Below are 20,855 nucleotides of genomic sequence, written 5' to 3'. Positions count from 1 at the left end.
CCCTAGGCCAACTTTCCTGTGTGATTGGATTATACAGCCCACCAAGAATATCTGCAATTGGGCTGGACCTATTTGCTATATGTAGCACCTCTCCTTGTGTATCAACACCTATTTCCCTATAGATTGTAAGCTTGTGAGCAGGGCCCTCTTACCCTTATGTATGTCTTTTACAACCCGGTATAATGTTAATCTTGATTCAAATTGTAAAGCGCAACGGAATTTGCTGCGCTATAGAAGAAACTGTTAATAAATAAATAAATAATAACAGAGTAACACACCCCCCGTACTCCATAACACAGAGTAACACACCCCCGTACTCCATAACACAGAGTAACACCCCCCGTACTCCATAACACAGAGTAACACACCCCCGTACTCCATAACACAGAGTAACACCCCCCGTACTCCATAACACAGAGTAACACACACACCCCGTACTCCATAACACAGAGTAACACAACCCCCGTACTCCATAACACAGAGTAACACCCCCCGTACTCCATAACACACAGTAACACCCCCAGTACTCCATAACACACAGTAACACCCCCCGTACTCCATAACACAGAGTAACACCCCCCCGTACTCCACAACACACACCTCCGTACTCCATAACACAGAGTAACACCCCCCCGTACTCCATAACACAGAGTAACACACCCCCGTACTCCATAACACAGAGTAACACGCCCCGTACTCCATAACACAGAGTAACACACACACCCCGTACTCCATAACACAGAGTAACACAACCCCCGTACTCCATAACACAGAGTAACACCCCCCGTACTCCATAACACACAGTAACACCCCCAGTACTCCATAACACACAGTAACACCCCCCGTACTCCATAACACAGAGTAACACCCCCCCGTACTCCACAACACACACCTCCGTACTCCATAACACAGAGTAACACACCCCTCCGTACTCCATAACACAGAGTAACACATCCCCTGTACTCCATAACACAGAGTAACACTCCCCCCTACTCCATAACACAGAGTAACACTCCCCTCCGTACTCCATAACACAGAGTAACAAACACCAGTACTCCATAACACAGAGTAACACATCCCCTGTACTCCATAACACAGAGTAACACACCCCCCTACTCCATAACACAGAGAAACACTCCCCTCCGTACTCCATAACACAGAGTAACAAACACCAGTACTCCATAACACAGAGTAACACTCCCCGTACTCCATAACACAGAGTAACACACCCCCCATACTCCATAACACAGAGTAACACACCCCCCGTACTCCATAACACAGAGTAACACACCCCTCCGTACTCCATAACACAGAGTAACACACCCCCCGTACTCCATGACACAGAGTAACACACCCCTCCGTACTCCATAACACAGAGTAACACACACCCCCCGTACTCCATAACACAGAGTAACACGCCCCGTACTCCATAACACAGAGTAACACCCCCCCGTACACCATAACACAGAGTAACACCCCCCGTACTCCATAACACAGAGTAACACACCCCGTACTCCATAACACAGAGTAACACACCCCCGTACTCCATAACACAGAGTAACACGCCCCGTACTCCATAACACAGAGTAACACACACACCCCGTACTCCATAACACAGAGTAACACAACCCCCGTACTCCATAACACAGAGTAACACCCCCCGTACTCCATAACACAGAGTAACACACACACCCCGTACTCCATAACACAGAGTAACACAACCCCCGTACTCCATAACACAGAGTAACACCCCCCGTACTCCATAACACACAGTAACACCCCCAGTACTCCATAACACACAGTAACACCCCCCGTACTCCATAACACAGAGTAACACCCCCCCGTACTCCACAACACACACCTCCGTACTCCATAACACAGAGTAACACACCCCTCCGTACTCCATAACACAGAGTAACACATCCCCTGTACTCCATAACACAGAGTAACACTCCCCCCTACTCCATAACACAGAGTAACACTCCCCTCCGTACTCCATAACACAGAGTAACAAACACCAGTACTCCATAACACAGAGTAACACATCCCCTGTACTCCATAACACAGAGTAACACACCCCCCTACTCCATAACACAGAGAAACACTCCCCTCCGTACTCCATAACACAGAGTAACAAACACCAGTACTCCATAACACAGAGTAACACTCCCCGTACTCCATAACACAGAGTAACACACCCCCCATACTCCATAACACAGAGTAACACACCCCCCGTACTCCATAACACAGAGTAACACACCCCTCCGTACTCCATAACACAGAGTAACACACCCCCCGTACTCCATGACACAGAGTAACACACCCCTCCGTACTCCATAACACAGAGTAACACACACCCCCCGTACTCCATAACACAGAGTAACACGCCCCGTACTCCATAACACAGAGTAACACCCCCCCGTACACCATAACACAGAGTAACACCCCCCGTACTCCATAACACAGAGTAACACACCCCGTACTCCATAACACAGAGTAACACACCCCCGTACTCCATAACACAGAGTAACACGCCCCGTACTCCATAACACAGAGTAACACACACACCCCGTACTCCATAACACAGAGTAACACAACCCCCGTACTCCATAACACAGAGTAACACCCCCCGTACTCCATAACACACAGTAACACCCCCAGTACTCCATAACACACAGTAACACCCCCCGTACTCCATAACACAGAGTAACACCCCCCCGTACTCCACAACACACACCTCCGTACTCCATAACACAGAGTAACACACCCCTCCGTACTCCATAACACAGAGTAACACATCCCCTGTACTCCATAACACAGAGTAACACTCCCCCCTACTCCATAACACAGAGTAACACTCCCCTCCGTACTCCATAACACAGAGTAACAAACACCAGTACTCCATAACACAGAGTAACACATCCCCTGTACTCCATAACACAGAGTAACACACCCCCCTACTCCATAACACAGAGAAACACTCCCCTCCGTACTCCATAACACAGAGTAACAAACACCAGTACTCCATAACACAGAGTAACACTCCCCGTACTCCATAACACAGAGTAACACACCCCCCATACTCCATAACACAGAGTAACACACCCCCCGTACTCCATAACACAGAGTAACACACCCCTCCGTACTCCATAACACAGAGTAACACACCCCCCGTACTCCATGACACAGAGTAACACACCCCTCCGTACTCCATAACACAGAGTAACACACACCCCCCGTACTCCATAACACAGAGTAACACGCCCCGTACTCCATAACACAGAGTAACACCCCCCCGTACACCATAACACAGAGTAACACCCCCCGTACTCCATAACACAGAGTAACACACCCCGTACTCCATAACACAGAGTAACACCCCCCCGTACACCATAACACAGAGTAACACACCCCGTACTCCATAACACAGAGTAACACACCCCTCCGTACTCCATAACACAGTAACACACCTCGTACTCCATAACACAGAGTAACACACCCCTCCGTACTCCATAACACAGTAACACACCTCGTACTCCATAACACAGAGTAACACCCCCCCGTACACCATAACACAGAGTAACACACCCCGTACTCCATAACACAGAGTAACACACCCCCGTACTCCATAACACAGAGTAACACACCCCCGTACTCTATAACACAGAGTAACACACCCCCGTACTCTATAACACAGAGTAACACACCCCCGTACTCCATAACACAGAGTAACACGCCCCGTACTCCATAACACACAGTAACACCCCCCCGTACTCCATAACACAGAGTAACACACACACCCCGTACTCCATAACACAGAGTAACACAACCCCCGTACTCCATAACACAGAGTAACACCCCCCGTACTCCATAACACACAGTAACACCCCCAGTACTCCATAACACACAGTAACACCCCCCGTACTCCATAACACAGAGTAACACCCCCCCGTACTCCACAACACACACCTCCGTACTCCATAACACAGAGTAACACACCCCTCCGTACTCCATAACACAGAGTAACACATCCCCTGTACTCCATAACACAGAGTAACACTCCCCCCTACTCCATAACACAGAGTAACACTCCCCTCCGTACTCCATAACACAGAGTAACAAACACCAGTACTCCATAACACAGAGTAACACATCCCCTGTACTCCATAACACAGAGTAACACACCCCCCTACTCCATAACACAGAGAAACACTCCCCTCCGTACTCCATAACACAGAGTAACAAACACCAGTACTCCATAACACAGAGTAACACTCCCCGTACTCCATAACACAGAGTAACACACCCCCCATACTCCATAACACAGAGTAACACACCCCCCGTACTCCATAACACAGAGTAACACACCCCTCCGTACTCCATAACACAGAGTAACACACCCCCCGTACTCCATGACACAGAGTAACACACCCCTCCGTACTCCATAACACAGAGTAACACACACCCCCCGTACTCCATAACACAGAGTAACACACCCCCCGTACTCCATAACACAGAGTAACACCCCCCGTACTCTATAATACAGAGTAACACACCCCCCCGTACTCCATAACACGGAATAACACACACCCCCGTACTCCATAACACGGAATAACACACACCCCCGTACTCTATAACACAGAGTAACACACCCCTCCGTACTCCATAACACAGAGTAACACACCCCTCCGTACTCCATAACACAGAGTAACACACACCAGTACTCCATAACACAGAGTAACACACTCCCCGTACTCCATAACACAGAGTAACACACCCCCTGTACTCCATAACACAGAGTAACACACCCCCGTACTCCATAACACAGAGTAACACACCCCCCGTACTCCATAACACAGAGTAACACACCCCGTACTCCAAAACACAGAGTAACACACCCCTCCGTACTCCATAACACAGAGTAACACACCCCTCCGTACTCCATAACACAGAGTAACACATCCCCTGTACTCCATAACACAGAGTAACACTCCCCCCTACTCCATAACACAGAGTAACACTCCCCTCCGTACTCCATAACACAGAGTAACAAACACCAGTACTCCATAACACAGAGTAACACATCCCCTGTACTCCATAACACAGAGTAACACTCCCCGTACTCCATAACACAGAGTAACACACCCCCCGTACTCCATAACACAGAGTAACACCCCCCGTACTCCATAACACAGAGTAACACACCCCTGTACTCCATAACACAGAGTAACACACCCCTCCGTACTCCATAACACAGAGTAACACACCCCCCGTACTCCATAACACAGAGTAACACCCCCCGTACTCCATAACACAGAGTAACACACCCCCCGTACTCCTTAACACAGAGTAACACCCCCCGTACTCCATAACACAGAGTAACACACCCCGTACTCCATAACACAGAGTAACACCCCCGTACTCCATAACACAGAGTAACACCCCCCGTACTCCATAACACAGAGTAACACACCCCCCGTACTCCATAACACAGAGAAACACTCCCCTCCGTACTCCATAACACAGAGTAACAAACACCAGTACTCCATAACACAGAGTAACACTCCCCGTACTCCATAACACAGAGTAACACACCCCCCATACTCCATAACACAGAGTAACACACCCCCCGTACTCCATAACACAGAGTAACACACCCCTCCGTACTCCATAACACAGAGTAACACACCCCCCGTACTCCATAACACAGAGAAACACTCCCCTCCGTACTCCATAACACAGAGTAACAAACACCAGTACTCCATAACACAGAGTAACACTCCCCGTACTCCATAACACAGAGTAACACACCCCCCATACTCCATAACACAGAGTAACACACCCCCCGTACTCCATAATACAGAGTAACACACCCCTCCGTACTCCATAACACAGAGTAACACACCCCCCGTACTCCATAACACAGAGTAACACACCCCTCCGTACTCCATAACACAGAGTAACACACACCCCCCGTACTCCATAACACAGAGTAACACACCCCCCGTACTCCATAACACTGAGTAACACCCCCCGTACTCTATAACACAGAGTAACACACACCCCCGTACTCCATAACACGGAATAACACACACCCCCGTACTCCATAACACGGAATAACACACACCCCCGTACTCTATAACACAGAGTAACACACCCCTCCGTACTCCATAACACAGAGTAACACACCCCTCCGTACTCCATAACACAGAGAAACACACACCAGTACTCCATAACACAGAGTAACACACTCCCCGTACTCCATAACACAGAGTAACACACCCCCTGTACTCCATAACACAGAGTAACACACCCCCGCACTCCATAACACAGAGTAACACACCCCCGTACTCCATAACACAGAGTAACACACCCCCCGTACTCCATAACACAGAGTAACACACCCCGTACTCCAAAACACAGAGTAACACACCCCTCCGTACTCCATAACACAGAGTAACACACCCCTCCGTACTCCATAACACAGAGTAACACATCCCCTGTACTCCATAACACAGAGTAACACTCCCCCCTACTCCATAACACAGAGTAACACTCCCCTCCGTACTCCATAACACAGAGTAACAAACACCAGTACTCCATAACACAGAGTAACACATCCCCTGTACTCCATAACACAGAGTAACACTCCCCGTACTCCATAACACAGAGTAACACACCCCCCGTACTCCATAACACAGAGTAACACCCCCCGTACTCCATAACACAGAGTAACACACCCCTGTACTCCATAACACAGAGTAACACACCCCTCCGTACTCCATAACACAGAGTAACACACCCCCCGTACTCCATAACACAGAGTAACACCCCCCGTACTCCATAACACAGAGTAACACACCCCCCGTACTCCTTAACACAGAGTAACACCCCCCGTACTCCATAACACAGAGTAACACACCCCGTACTCCATAACACAGAGTAACACCCCCGTACTCCATAACACAGAGTAACACCCCCCGTACTCCATAACACAGAGTAACACACCCCCCGTACTCCATAACACAGAGTAACACACCCCGTACTCCATAACACAGAGTAACACCCCCCGTACTCCATAACACAGAGTAACACACTCCCCGTAGTCCATAACACCGTAGTCCATAACACAGAGTAATACCCCCCGTACTCCATAACACAGAGTAACACACTCCCCGTACTCCATAACACCGTACTCCATAACACAGAGTAACACACCCCGTACTCCATAACACAGAGACACAAACCCTGTACTCTATAATACAGAGTAACACACCTCCCCGTACTCCATAACATGGAATAGCACACCCCCGTACTCCATAACACAGAATAACACACACCCCCGTACTCTATAACACAAAGTAACACACCCCCCGTACTCCATAACACAAAGTAGCAACACCCCCCGTACTCCATAACACAGAGTAACACACCCCCGTACTCCATAACACAGAGTAACACACTCCCCGTAGTCCATAACACCGTAGTCCATAACACAGAGTAATACCCCCCGTACTCCATAACACAGAGTAACACACTCCCCGTACTCCATAACACCGTACTCCATAACACAGAGTAACACACCCCGTACTCCATAACACAGAGTAACACACCCCGTACTCTATAATACAGAGTAACACACCTCCCCGTACTCTATAATACAGAGTAACACACCTCCCCGTACTCCATAACATGGAATAGCACACCCCCGTACTCCATAACACAGAATAACACACACCCCCGTACTCTATAACACAGAGTAACACACCCCCCGTACTCCATAACACAAAGTAGCAACACCCCCCGTACTCCATAACACAGAGTAACACACCCCCGTACTCCATAACACAGAGTAACACACCCCGTACTCCATAACACAGAGTAACACACCCCCGTACTCCATAACACAGAGTAAAACACACCCCCGTACTCCATAACACAGAGTAACACACACCCCCGTACTCCATAACACAGAGTAACACACCCCGTACTCCATAACACAGAGTAACACACCCCTCCGTACTCCATAACACAGAGTAACACACCCCCCGTACTCCATAACACAGAGTAACACCCCCCGTACTCCATAACACAGAGTAACACACCCCCCGTACTCCATAACACAGAGTAACACCCCCCGTACTCCATAACACAGAGTAACACCCCCTCCGTACTCCATAACACAGAGTAACACCCCCGTACTCCATAACACAGAGTAACACCCCCCGTACTCCATAACACAGAGTAACACACCCCCCGTACTCCATAACACAGAGTAACACACCCCGTACTCCATAACACAGAGTAACACATCCCCCGTACTCCATAACACAGAGTAACACACCCCCCCGTACTCCATAACACAGAGTAACACACCCCGTACTCCATAACACCGTACTCCATAACACAGAGTAACACCCCCGTACTCCATAACACAGAGTAACACCCCCCGTACTCCATAACACAGAGTAACACCCCCTCCGTACTCCATAACACAGAGTAACACCCCCGTACTCCATAACACAGAGTAACACCCCCCGTACTCCATAACACAGAGTAACACACCCCCCGTACTCCATAACACAGAGTAACACACACTGTACTCCATAACACAGAGTAACACCCCCCGTACTCCATAACACAGAGTAACACACCCCCCGTACTCCATAACACAGAGTAACACACCCCCCCGTACTCCATAACACAGAGTAACACACACCCCCGTACTCCATAACACAGAGTAACACACCCCCCCGTACTCCATAACACAGAGTAACACACCCCTCCTTACTCCATAACACAGAGTAACACACCCCCGTACTCCATAACACAGAGTAACACACCCCTCCGTACTCCATAACACAGAGTAACACACCCCTCCATAACACAGAGTAACACACCCCCCGTACTCCATAACACAGAGTAACACACACCCCCGTACTCCATAACACAGAGAAACACACCCCCCCGTACTCCATAACACAGAGTAACACACCCCCGTACTCCATAACACAGAGTAACACACCCCTCCGTACTCCATAACACAGAGTAACACACCCCCCGTACTCCATAACAGAGTAACACACACCCCCGTACTCCATAACACAGAGTAACACACCCCTCCGTACTCCATAACACAGAGTAACACCCCCCGTACTCCATAACACAGAGTAACACACCCCGTACTCCATAACACAGAGTAACACACCTCGTACTCCATAACACAGAGTAACACACCCCTCCGTACTCCATAACACAGAGTAACACACCCCCGTACTCCATAACACAGAGTAACACACCCCGTACTCCATAACACAGAGTAACACACACCCCCGTACTCCATAACACAGAGTAACACACCCCCCGTACTCCATAACACAGAGTAACACACCCCTCCGTACTCCATAACACAGAGTAACACACCCCCCGTACTCCATAACACAGAGTAACACACCCCTCCGTACTCCATAACACAGAGTAACACACACCCCCCGTACTCCATAACACAGAGTAACACACCCCCCGTACTCCATAACACAGAGTAACACCCCCCGTACTCTATAATACAGAGTAACACACCCCCCCGTACTCCATAACACAGAGTAACACCCCCCCCCGTACTCCATAACACAGAATAACACACACCCCCGTACTCTATAACACAGAGTAACACACCCCTCCGTACTCCATAACACAGAGTAACACACCCCTCCGTACTCCATAACACAGAGTAACACACACCAGTACTCCATAACACAGAGTAACACACTCCCCGTACTCCATAACACAGAGTAGCACACCCCCTGTACTCCATAACACAGAGTAACACACCCCCGTACTCCATAACACAGAGTAACACACCCCCGTACTCCATAACACAGAGTAACACACCCCCCGTACTCCATAACACAGAGTAACACACCCCGTACTCCAAAACACAGAGTAACACACCCCTCCGTACTCCATAACACAGAGTAACACACCCCTCCGTACTCCATAACACAGAGTAACACATCCCCTGTACTCCATAACACAGAGTAACACTCCCCCCTACTCCATAACACAGAGTAACACTCCCCTCCGTACTCCATAACACAGAGTAACAAACACCAGTACTCCATAACACAGAGTAACACATCCCCTGTACTCCATAACACAGAGTAACACTCCCCGTACTCCATAACACAGAGTAACACACCCCCCGTACTCCATAACACAGAGTAACACCCCCCGTACTCCATAACACAGAGTAACACACCCCTGTACTCCATAACACAGAGTAACACACCCCTCCGTACTCCATAACACAGAGTAACACACCCCCCGTACTCCATAACACAGAGTAACACCCCCCGTACTCCATAACACAGAGTAACACACCCCCCGTACTCCTTAACACAGAGTAACACCCCCCGTACTCCATAACACAGAGTAACACACCCCGTACTCCATAACACAGAGTAACACCCCCGTACTCCATAACACAGAGTAACACCCCCCGTACTCCATAACACAGAGTAACACACCCCCCGTACTCCATAACACAGAGTAACACACCCCGTATTCCATAACACAGAGTAACACCCCCCGTACTCCATAACACAGAGTAACACACTCCCCGTAGTCCATAACACCGTAGTCCATAACACAGAGTAATACCCCCCGTACTCCATAACATAGAGTAACACACTCCCCGTACTCCATAACACCGTACTCCATAACACAGAGTAACACACCCCGTACTCCATAACACAGAGACACAAACCCTGTACTCTATGATACAGAGTAACACACCTCCCCGTACTCCATAACATGGAATAGAACACCCCCGTACTCCATAACACAGAATAACACACACCCCCGTACTCTATAACACAGAGTAACACACCCCCCGTACTCCATAACACAAAGTAGCAACACCCCCCGTACTCCATAACACAGAGTAACACACCCCCGTACTCCATAACACAGAGTAACACACTCCCCGTAGTCCATAACACCGTAGTCCATAACACAGAGTAATACCCCCCGTACTCCATAACACAGAGTAACACACTCCCCGTACTCCATAACACCGTACTCCATAACACAGAGTAACACACCCCGTACTCCATAACATGGAATAGCACACCCCCGTACTCCATAACACAGAATAACACACACCCCCGTACTCTATAACACAGAGTAACACACCCCCCGTACTCCATAACACAAAGTAGCAACACCCCCCGTACTCCATAACACAGAGTAACACACCCCCGTACTCCATAACACAGAGTAACACACCCCGTACTCCATAACACAGAGTAACACACCCCGTACTCCATAACACAGAGTAACACACACCCCCGTACTCCATAACACAGAGTAACACACACCCCCGTACTCCATAACACAGAGTAACACACACCCCCGTACTCCATAACACAGAGTAACACACCCCGTACTCCATAACACAGAGTAACACACCCCTCCGTACTCCATAACACAGAGTAACACACCCCCCGTACTCCATAACACAGAGTAACACACCCCCCGTATTCCATAACACAGAGTAACACACCCCGTACTCCATAACACAGAGTAACACCCCCCGTACTCCATAACACAGAGTAACACCCCCTCCGTACTCCATAACACAGAGTAACACCCCCGTACTCCATAACACAGAGTAACACCCCCCGTACTCCATAACACAGAGTAACACACCCCCCGTACTCCATAACACAGAGTAACACACCCCGTACTCCATAACACAGAGTAACACCCCCCGTACTCCATAACACAGAGTAACACACCCCCTGTACTCCATAACACAGAGTAACACACCCCCCCGTACTCCATAACACAGAGTAACACACCCCGTACTCCATAACACCGTACTCCATAACACAGAGTAACACCCCCGTACTCCATAACACAGAGTAACACCCCCCGTACTCCATAACACAGAGTAACACACCCCCCGTACTCCATAACACAGAGTAACACACCCCGTACTCCATAACACAGAGTAACACCCCCGTACTCCATAACACAGAGTAACACCCCCCGTACTCCATAACACAGAGTAACACACCCCCCGTACTCCATAACACAGAGTAACACACCCCGTACTCCATAACACAGAGTAACACCCCCCGTACTCCATAACACAGAGTAACACACCCCCTGTACTCCATAACACAGAGTAACACACCCCCCCGTACTCCATAACACAGAGTAACACACCCCGTACTCCATAACACCGTACTCCATAACACAGAGTAACACCCCCGTACTCCATAACACAGAGTAACACCCCCGTACTCCATAACACAGAGTAACACCCCCTCCGTACTCCATAACACAGAGTAACACCCCCGTACTCCATAACACAGAGTAACACCCCCCGTACTCCATAACACAGAGTAACACACCCCCCGTACTCCATAACACAGAGTAACACACCCTGTACTCCATAACACAGAGTAACACCCCCCGTACTCCATAACACAGAGTAACACACCCCCCGTACTCCATAACACAGAGTAACACACCCCCCCGTACTCCATAACACAGAGTAACACACACCCCCGTACTCCATAACGCAGAGTAACACACCCCCCCGTACTCCATAACGCAGAGTAACACACCCCTCCGTACTCCATAACACAGACTAACACACCCCCGTACTCCATAACACAGAGTAACACACCCCTCCGTACTCCATAACACAGAGTAACACACCCCCCGTACTCCATAACACAGAGTAACACCCCCCGTACTCTATAACACCGTACTCCATAACACAGAGTAACACACCCCGTACTCCATAACACAGAGTAACACACCCCGTACTCTATAATACAGAGTAACACACCTCCCCGTACTCCATAACATGGAATAGCACACCCCCGTACTCCATAACACAGAATAACACACACCCCCGTACTCTATAACACAGAGTAACACACCCCCCGTACTCCATAACACAAAGTAGCAACACCCCCTGTACTCCATAACACAGAGTAACACACCCCCGTACTCCATAACACAGAGTAACACACCCCGTACTCCATAACACAGAGTAACACACCCCGTACTCCATAACACAGAGTAACACACACCCCCGTACTCCATAACACAGAGTAACACACACCCCCGTACTCCATAACACAGAGTAACACACACCCCCGTACTCCATAACACAGAGTAACACACCCCGTACTCCATAACACAGAGTAACACACCCCTCCGTACTCCATAACACAGAGTAACACACCCCCCGTACTCCATAACACAGAGTAACACCCCCCCCGTATTCCATAACACAGAGTAACACACCCCGTACTCCATAACACAGAGTAACACCCCCCGTACTCCATAACACAGAGTAACACCCCCTCCGTACTCCATAACACAGAGTAACACCCCCGTACTCCATAACACAGAGTAACACCCCCCGTACTCCATAACACAGAGTAACACACCCCCCGTACTCCATAACACAGAGTAACACACCCCGTACTCCATAACACAGAGTAACACCCCCCGTACTCCATAACACAGAGTAACACACCCCCTGTACTCCATAACACAGAGTAACACACCCCCCCGTACTCCATAACACAGAGTAACACACCCCGTACTCCATAACACCGTACTCCATAACACAGAGTAACACCCCCGTACTCCATAACACAGAGTAACACCCCCCGTACTCCATAACACAGAGTAACACACCCCCCGTACTCCATAACACAGAGTAACACACCCCGTACTCCATAACACAGAGTAACACCCCCGTACTCCATAACACAGAGTAACACCCCCCGTACTCCATAACACAGAGTAACACACCCCCCGTACTCCATAACACAGAGTAACACACCCCGTACTCTATAATACAGAGTAACACACCTCCCCATACTCCATAACATGGAATAGCATACCCCCGTACTCCATAACACAGAATAACACACACCCCCGTACTCTATAACACAGAGTAACACACCCCCCGTACTCCATAACACAAAGTAGCAACACCCCCCGTACTCCATAACACAGAGTAACACACCCCCGTACTCCATAACACAGAGTAACACACCCCGTACTCCATAACACAGAGTAACACACCCCCGTACTCCATAACACAGAGTAACACACACCCCCGTACTCCATAACACAGAGTAACACACACGCCCGTACTCCATAACACAGAGTAACACACCCCGTACTCCATAACACAGAGTAACACACCCCTCCGTACTCCATAACACAGAGTAACACACCCCCCGTACTCCATAACACAGAGTAACACCCCCCGTACTCCATAACACAGAGTAACACACCCCCCGTACTCCATAACACAGAGTAACACCCCCTCCGTACTCCATAACACAGAGTAACACCCCCGTACTCCATAACACAGAGTAACACCCCCCGTACTCCATAACACAGAGTAACACACCCCCCGTACTCCATAACACAGAGTAACACACCCCGTACTCCATAACACAGAGTAACACCCCCCGTACTCCATAACACAGAGTAACACACCCCCCGTACTCCATAACACAGAGTAACACACCCTCCCGTACTCCATAACACAGAGAAACACACCCCGTACTCCATAACACCGTACTCCATAACACAGAGTAACACCCCCGTACTCCATAACACAGAGTAACACCCCCCGTACTCCATAACACAGAGTAACACCCCCTCCGTACTCCATAACACAGAGTAACACCCCCGTACTCCATAACACAGAGTAACACCCCCCGTACTCCATAACACAGAGTAACACACCCCCCGTACTCCATAAAACAGAGTAACACACCCTGTACTCCATAACACAGAGTAACACCCCCCGTACTCCATAACACAGAGTAACACACCCCCCGTACTCCATAACACAGAGTAACACACCCCCCCGTACTCCATAACACAGAGTAACACACACCCCCGTACTCCATAACACAGAGTAACACACCCCCCCGTACTCCATAACACAGAGTAACACACCCCTCCGTACTCCATAACACAGAGTAACACACCCCCGTACTCCATAACACAGAGTAACACACCCCTCCGTACTCCATAATACAGAGTAACACACCCCTCCATAACACAGAGTAACACACCCCCCCGTACTCCATAACACAAAGTAACACACCCCCCCGTACTCCATAACACAGAGAAACACACACCCCCGTACTCCATAACACAGAGTAACACACCCCCGTACTCCATAACACAGAGTAACACACCCCTCCGTACTCCATAACACAGAGTAACACACCCCCCGTACTCCATAACAGAGTAACACACACCCCCGTACTCCATAACACAGAGTAACACACCCCTCCGTACTCCATAACACAGAGTAACACACCCCGTACTCCATAACACAGAGTAACACACCTCGTACTCCATAACACAGAGTAACACACCCCGTACTCCATAACACAGAGTAACACACACCCCCGTACTCCATAACACAGAGTAACACACCCCCCCGTACTCCATAACACAGAGTAACACACCCCTCCGTACTCCATAACACAGAGTAACACACCCCCGTACTCCATAACACAGAGTAACACATCCCGTACTCCATAACACAGAGTAACACACACCCCCGTACTCCATAACACAGAGTAACACACCCCCCGTACTCCATAACACAGAGTAACACACACCCCCGTACTCCATAACACAGAGTAACACACCCCTCCGTACTCCATAACACAGAGTAACACACCCCCCGTACTCCATAACACAGAGTAACACACCCCGTACTCCATAACACAGAGTAACACACCCCCCGTACTCCATAACACAGAGTAACACACCCCGTACTCCATAACACAGAGTAACACACCCCCGTACTCCATAACACAGAGTAACACACCCCTCCGTACTCCATAACACAGAGTAACACACCCCCCGTACTCCATAACACAGAGTAACACACCCCCGTACTCCATAACACAGAGTAACACACCCCGTACTCCATAACACAGAGTAACACACACCCCCGTACTCCATAACACAGAGTAACACACCCCCCGTACTCCATAACACAGAGTAACACACCCCGTACTCCATAACACAGAGTAACACACCCCCGTACTCCATAACACAGAGTAACACACCCCCTACTCCATAACACAGAGTAACACACCCCCCGTACTCCATAACACAGAGTAACACACCTCGTACTCCATAACACAGAGTAACACACCCCCGTACTCCATAACACAGAGTAACACACCCCTCCGTACTCCATAACACAGAGTAACACACCCCCCGTACTCCATAACACAGAGTAACACACCTCGTACTCCATAACACAGAGTAACACACCTCGTACTCCATAACACAGAGTAACACACCTCGTACTCCATAACACAGAGTAACACACCTCGTACTCCATAACACAGAGTAACACACCTCGTACTCCATAACACAGAGTAACACACCTTACATACATATTTATTATCACTATCACTTATTTATATATACAGTAGAGCCATCTAGTTATGCAGCGCTGTCTGGTCCTCGCTTACTGTAATTCTCTAGCACAGAACATTGCTCTGCTACATCTACCCCCCGACAGGTATATAGTGTTATATTGTACAGACTATTACACCACTGACCTCTCTAGAGATCTGCAGAACATTGCTCTGCTACATCTACCCCCCAACAGGTATATAGTGATATATTTTACAGATTATTACACCACTGACCTCTCTAGAAGATCTGCAGAACATTGCTCTGTCCCATCGACCCCCCGACAGGTACATAGTGATATATTCTGCAGAGTATTACACCACTGACCTCTCTAGTGATCTGCAGAACATTGCTCTGTCCCATCAACCCCCTGCCATATACATAGTGTTATATTCTACAGACTATTACACCACCGACCTCTCTAGAGATCTGCAGAACATTGCTCTGTTCCATCCACCCTCTGCCATATACTGTACTTACTGTAGTGATATATTCTGCAGATGATTACATTACTAATCTCTCTAGAGATCTGCAGAACATCGCTGTGTCCCATCTACCCCCTGACAGATACATAGTGATATATTCTATAGATGATTACACCACTGACCTCTCACCCAGCGTGGGTAATTGATGTTAGCTCTTTGCAGGTCTATGAATACCAGGACGTGGAGGGCGCGATGTATAAGTTGTGTGAAATGCCGCTGGCACCGCACACTCTGAACACTGAGACCATGTCCAGCCCCCGGCGCCTCTCACTTCCTGGGCACCTGGAGGATCCCCTGGACCTGAGGACCCCACAGAGACATTCATCTGACCCAGGCAGTTAGGGGAAGGGGTTCAGAGACTACTGTCAGACTCTTGGAAACAGCGGCACCGTATGATCCGCCAGGAATCCTCCGTAGCACAGAGAGATATAGAGCTGGAGGAGGAGAAGCGTTATCAGCAGAATGCGAGCACACGGTGTAATGAGATAATTATAACATTTCTGTGATGTCAGCTTGGCGAGTGGCAGCTGGGGGAGGCTTATGTGGCATTGCATGACCCCGGCCTAGCCTCAAGTTTCCTTTCCCATCTGCTGGAGGATCTGCCATAAATTGTAGGATAATCAGAGAAGAGGGCCTATATATCGTCCAGGGACAGGACACGCTGCTCACAGATGATTTTATCCTCCATGAAGAAGAGTTATTCTCGGGCCGATGGCCAGAGTCTGGATTTCCACCTTCATTTCCGTGTCCGCTGTAGTGACAAGAACGCGAGCACTGTGTTATGCGTCTCAGTCCAGGGGTACGTGCCAGCCCTATTGTAGACCCGCCTTTGGGTTCCGGCATGAGCACCCCTTTACTCCAGGAGACTGGGCCCGATGATTGTCTTCCTGATCACAGATATGTATGTCCCGTCACCTATATAATCCGTACACGGTACAGGTCTACTTCATCATCACCAGTCCTCAGTGTTCATGTCTTGGGTGGGCAGCTGAGCTTCCAGTGGCCAAGCACCCTGCAGAGCATCCCGTCCCATGCCCAGAACACCTGCAGGGCAGCCTGTCCCATGCCCAGAACACCTGCAGGGCAGCCTGTCCCATTCCCAGAACACCTGCAGGGCAGCCTGTCCCATGCCCAGAACACCTGCAGAGCAGCCCGTCCCGTGCCCAGAACACCTGCAGAGCAGCCCGTCCCGTGCCCAGAACACCTGCAGAGCAGCCCGTCCCGTGCCCAGAACACCTGCAGAGCAGCCCCTCCCGTGCCCAGAACACCTGCAGAGCAACCCATCCCGTGCCCAGAACACCTGTAGAGCAGCCCATCCCGTGCCCAGAACACCTGTAGAGCAGCCCATCCCGTGCCCAGAAGACCTGCAGAGCAGCCCGTCCCGTGCCCAGAACACCTGCAGGGCAGCCCGTCCCGTGCCCAGAACACCGGCAGAGCAGCCCGTCCCGTGCCCAGAACACCTGCAGAGCAGCCCGTCCCGTGCCCAGAACACCTGCAGAGCAGCCCCTCCCGTGCCCAGAACACCTGCAGTGCAGCCCATCCCGTGCCCAGAACACCTGCAGGGCAGCCCGTCCCATGCCCAGAACACCGGCAGAGCAGCCCGTCCCATGCCCAGAACACCTGCAGAGCAGCCCCTCCCGTGCCCAGAACACCTGCAGTGCAGCCCATCCCGTGCCCAGAACACCTGCAGAGCAGCCCGTCCCGTGCCCAGAACACCTGCAGAGCAGCCCGTCCCATGCCCAGAACACCTGCAGAGCAGCCCCTCCCGTGCCCAGAACACCTGCAGAGCAGCCCGTCCCCTGCCCAGAACACCTGCAGAGCAGCCCGTCCCCTGCCCAGAACACCTGCAGAGCAGCCCGTCCCATGCCCAGAACACCTGCAGAGCAGCCCCTCCCGTGCCCAGAACACCTGCAGTGCAGCCCCTCCCGTGCCCAGAACACCTGCAGGGCAGCCCGTCCCCTGCCCAGAACACCTGCAGAGCAGCCCGTCCCCTGCCCAGAACACCTGCAGAGCAGCCCTCCCGTGCCCAGAACACCTGCAGAGCAGCCCGTCCCCTGCCCAGAACACCTGCAGAGCAGCCCGTCCCATGCCCAGAACACCTGCAGAGCAGCCCCTCCCGTGCCCAGAACACCTGCAGTGCAGCCCCTCCCGTGCCCAGAACACCTGCAGGGCAGCCCGTCCCCTGCCCAGAACACCTGCAGAGCAGCCCATCCCCTGCCCAGAACACCTGCAGAGCAGCCCTCCCGTGCCCAGAACACCTGTAAGGGAGACTGATGTGGGAGTAGTGAATTACAGTATTGTTTATTTCTTGTGCTCCGTGTCTCCTAAATCCCAGGATAATAGATTACTCTGAGTTATTGTAAGAACACACACATGGTTCCTTTTTCTAGCATCAACTATTTGCAGCTTGTGTCATGTGACTGTCATGGCAACCACAGCCGCATGACATATGGTGCAGTGAGGCTTTGGAATGTCAGCACAATCCATGTTCCCTCCTATTATGTGCCTAGCGGGAGGGCAGTGACTCTGAGATCACGCTGTTGCCATATATCTCGCCACGCAAAAGCCTCTCAGGCGGACATGGTAATATAATCACATTCATGTTAAACTGATAGATTAATCTATGTGGGATTGTAGCTTTAGATGTATGAAATCTCTCTGTCTATACTGCCAGTCAGCCATAATGTATATATAGAGAAGCACAAACTTAAAACTATGGCCTCACCTTTACCTGAGAAGTGCGATGCTACTGAGATTTCTAACACACTGCTCTGTTACAGGCCCTTCCACATGACCTAACCAACCTGTAGGGATCCTCCTCCCTACTCACAGACCTATCCTACCTGTAGGGATCCTCCTCCCTACTCACAGACCTAACCTACCTGTAGGGATCCTCTTCCCTACTCACAGACCTAACCTACCTTTAGGGATCCTCCTCCCTACTCACAGACCTATCCTACCTGTAAGTATCCTCCTCCCTACTCACAGACCTATCCTACCTGTAGGGATCCTCCTCCCTACTCACAGACCTATCCTACCTGTAGGGATCCTCCTCCCTACTCACAGACCTATCCTACCTGTAGGGATCCTCCTCCCTACTCACAGACCTATTCTACATGTAGGGATCCTCCTCCCTACTCAAAGACCTATTCTACATGTAGGGATCCTCCTCCCTACTCACAGACCTATTCTACATGTAGGGATCCTCCTCCCTACTCACAGACCTATCCCACCTGTAGGGATCCTCCTCTCTACTCACAGACCTATTCTACATGTAGGGATCCTTCTCCCTACTCAGATCTATCCCACCTGTAGGGATCCTCCTCTCTACTTAGACCTCCACATGTAGGGATCTTCCCCCTAATAGACCCATCCCGCCTGTGGGGATCCTCCTCCATACTCAGACCTATCTCACCTGAAGGAATCCTCCTCTCTACTTAGACCTATCCCACCTGTAGGGATCATCCTTCCTGCTCAGACCTATCCCACCTGTGGTCCTCCTCCCTACTCACTGAGATTTCTAACATGCTGCTCTGTCATAGGCTCTTCTACATGACCTATCCTACCTGTAGGGATCCTCCTCCCTACTCAGACCTATCCCACATGTAGGGATCCTCCTCCCTATCCAGACCTATCCCACCTGTAGGGATCCTCCTCCCTACTCAGACTTACTGTAGCTCACCTGTAGGGATCCTCCCTACTCAGACCTATCATGCCTGTAGGGATCCTCCTCCCTATTCACAGACTTATCGCGTCTGTAGGGATCTTCCTGCCTACACAGTAGTGGGTGTCTGAAGCGTCTCCTGTGGCACAAGGCAGACACTTTGCGTTTTATGTCCTCCGCTCACTGCAGCCATGTGCTCCGCACAT

General features: G+C 50.3%; 1 protein-coding gene across 1 annotated transcript in view; it reads left to right on the top strand.

Moving 5' to 3' along the window:
- Positions 1-17,328, top strand: part of KCNH2 (potassium voltage-gated channel subfamily H member 2) — a 192,364-nt gene extending 175,036 nt beyond the window's left edge. Inside the window, exon 11 of the mRNA XM_088462931.1 lies at positions 17,148-17,328. Coding sequence (XP_088319057.1) covers positions 17,148-17,327 — 180 coding nt within the window. The 3' untranslated portion in view covers position 17,328. The remainder of the gene's footprint in view (positions 1-17,147) is intronic.
- Positions 17,329-20,855: the final 3,527 nt, after the last annotated feature.

The sequence above is a fragment of the Taudactylus pleione genome, unplaced genomic scaffold (assembly GCF_031769625.1).
Source record: "Taudactylus pleione unplaced genomic scaffold, aTauple2 ptg001289l, whole genome shotgun sequence".
NCBI classification, from domain to species: Eukaryota; Metazoa; Chordata; class Amphibia; order Anura; family Myobatrachidae; genus Taudactylus; species Taudactylus pleione.
This window is presented reverse-complemented; position numbering and strand designations above follow the sequence as displayed.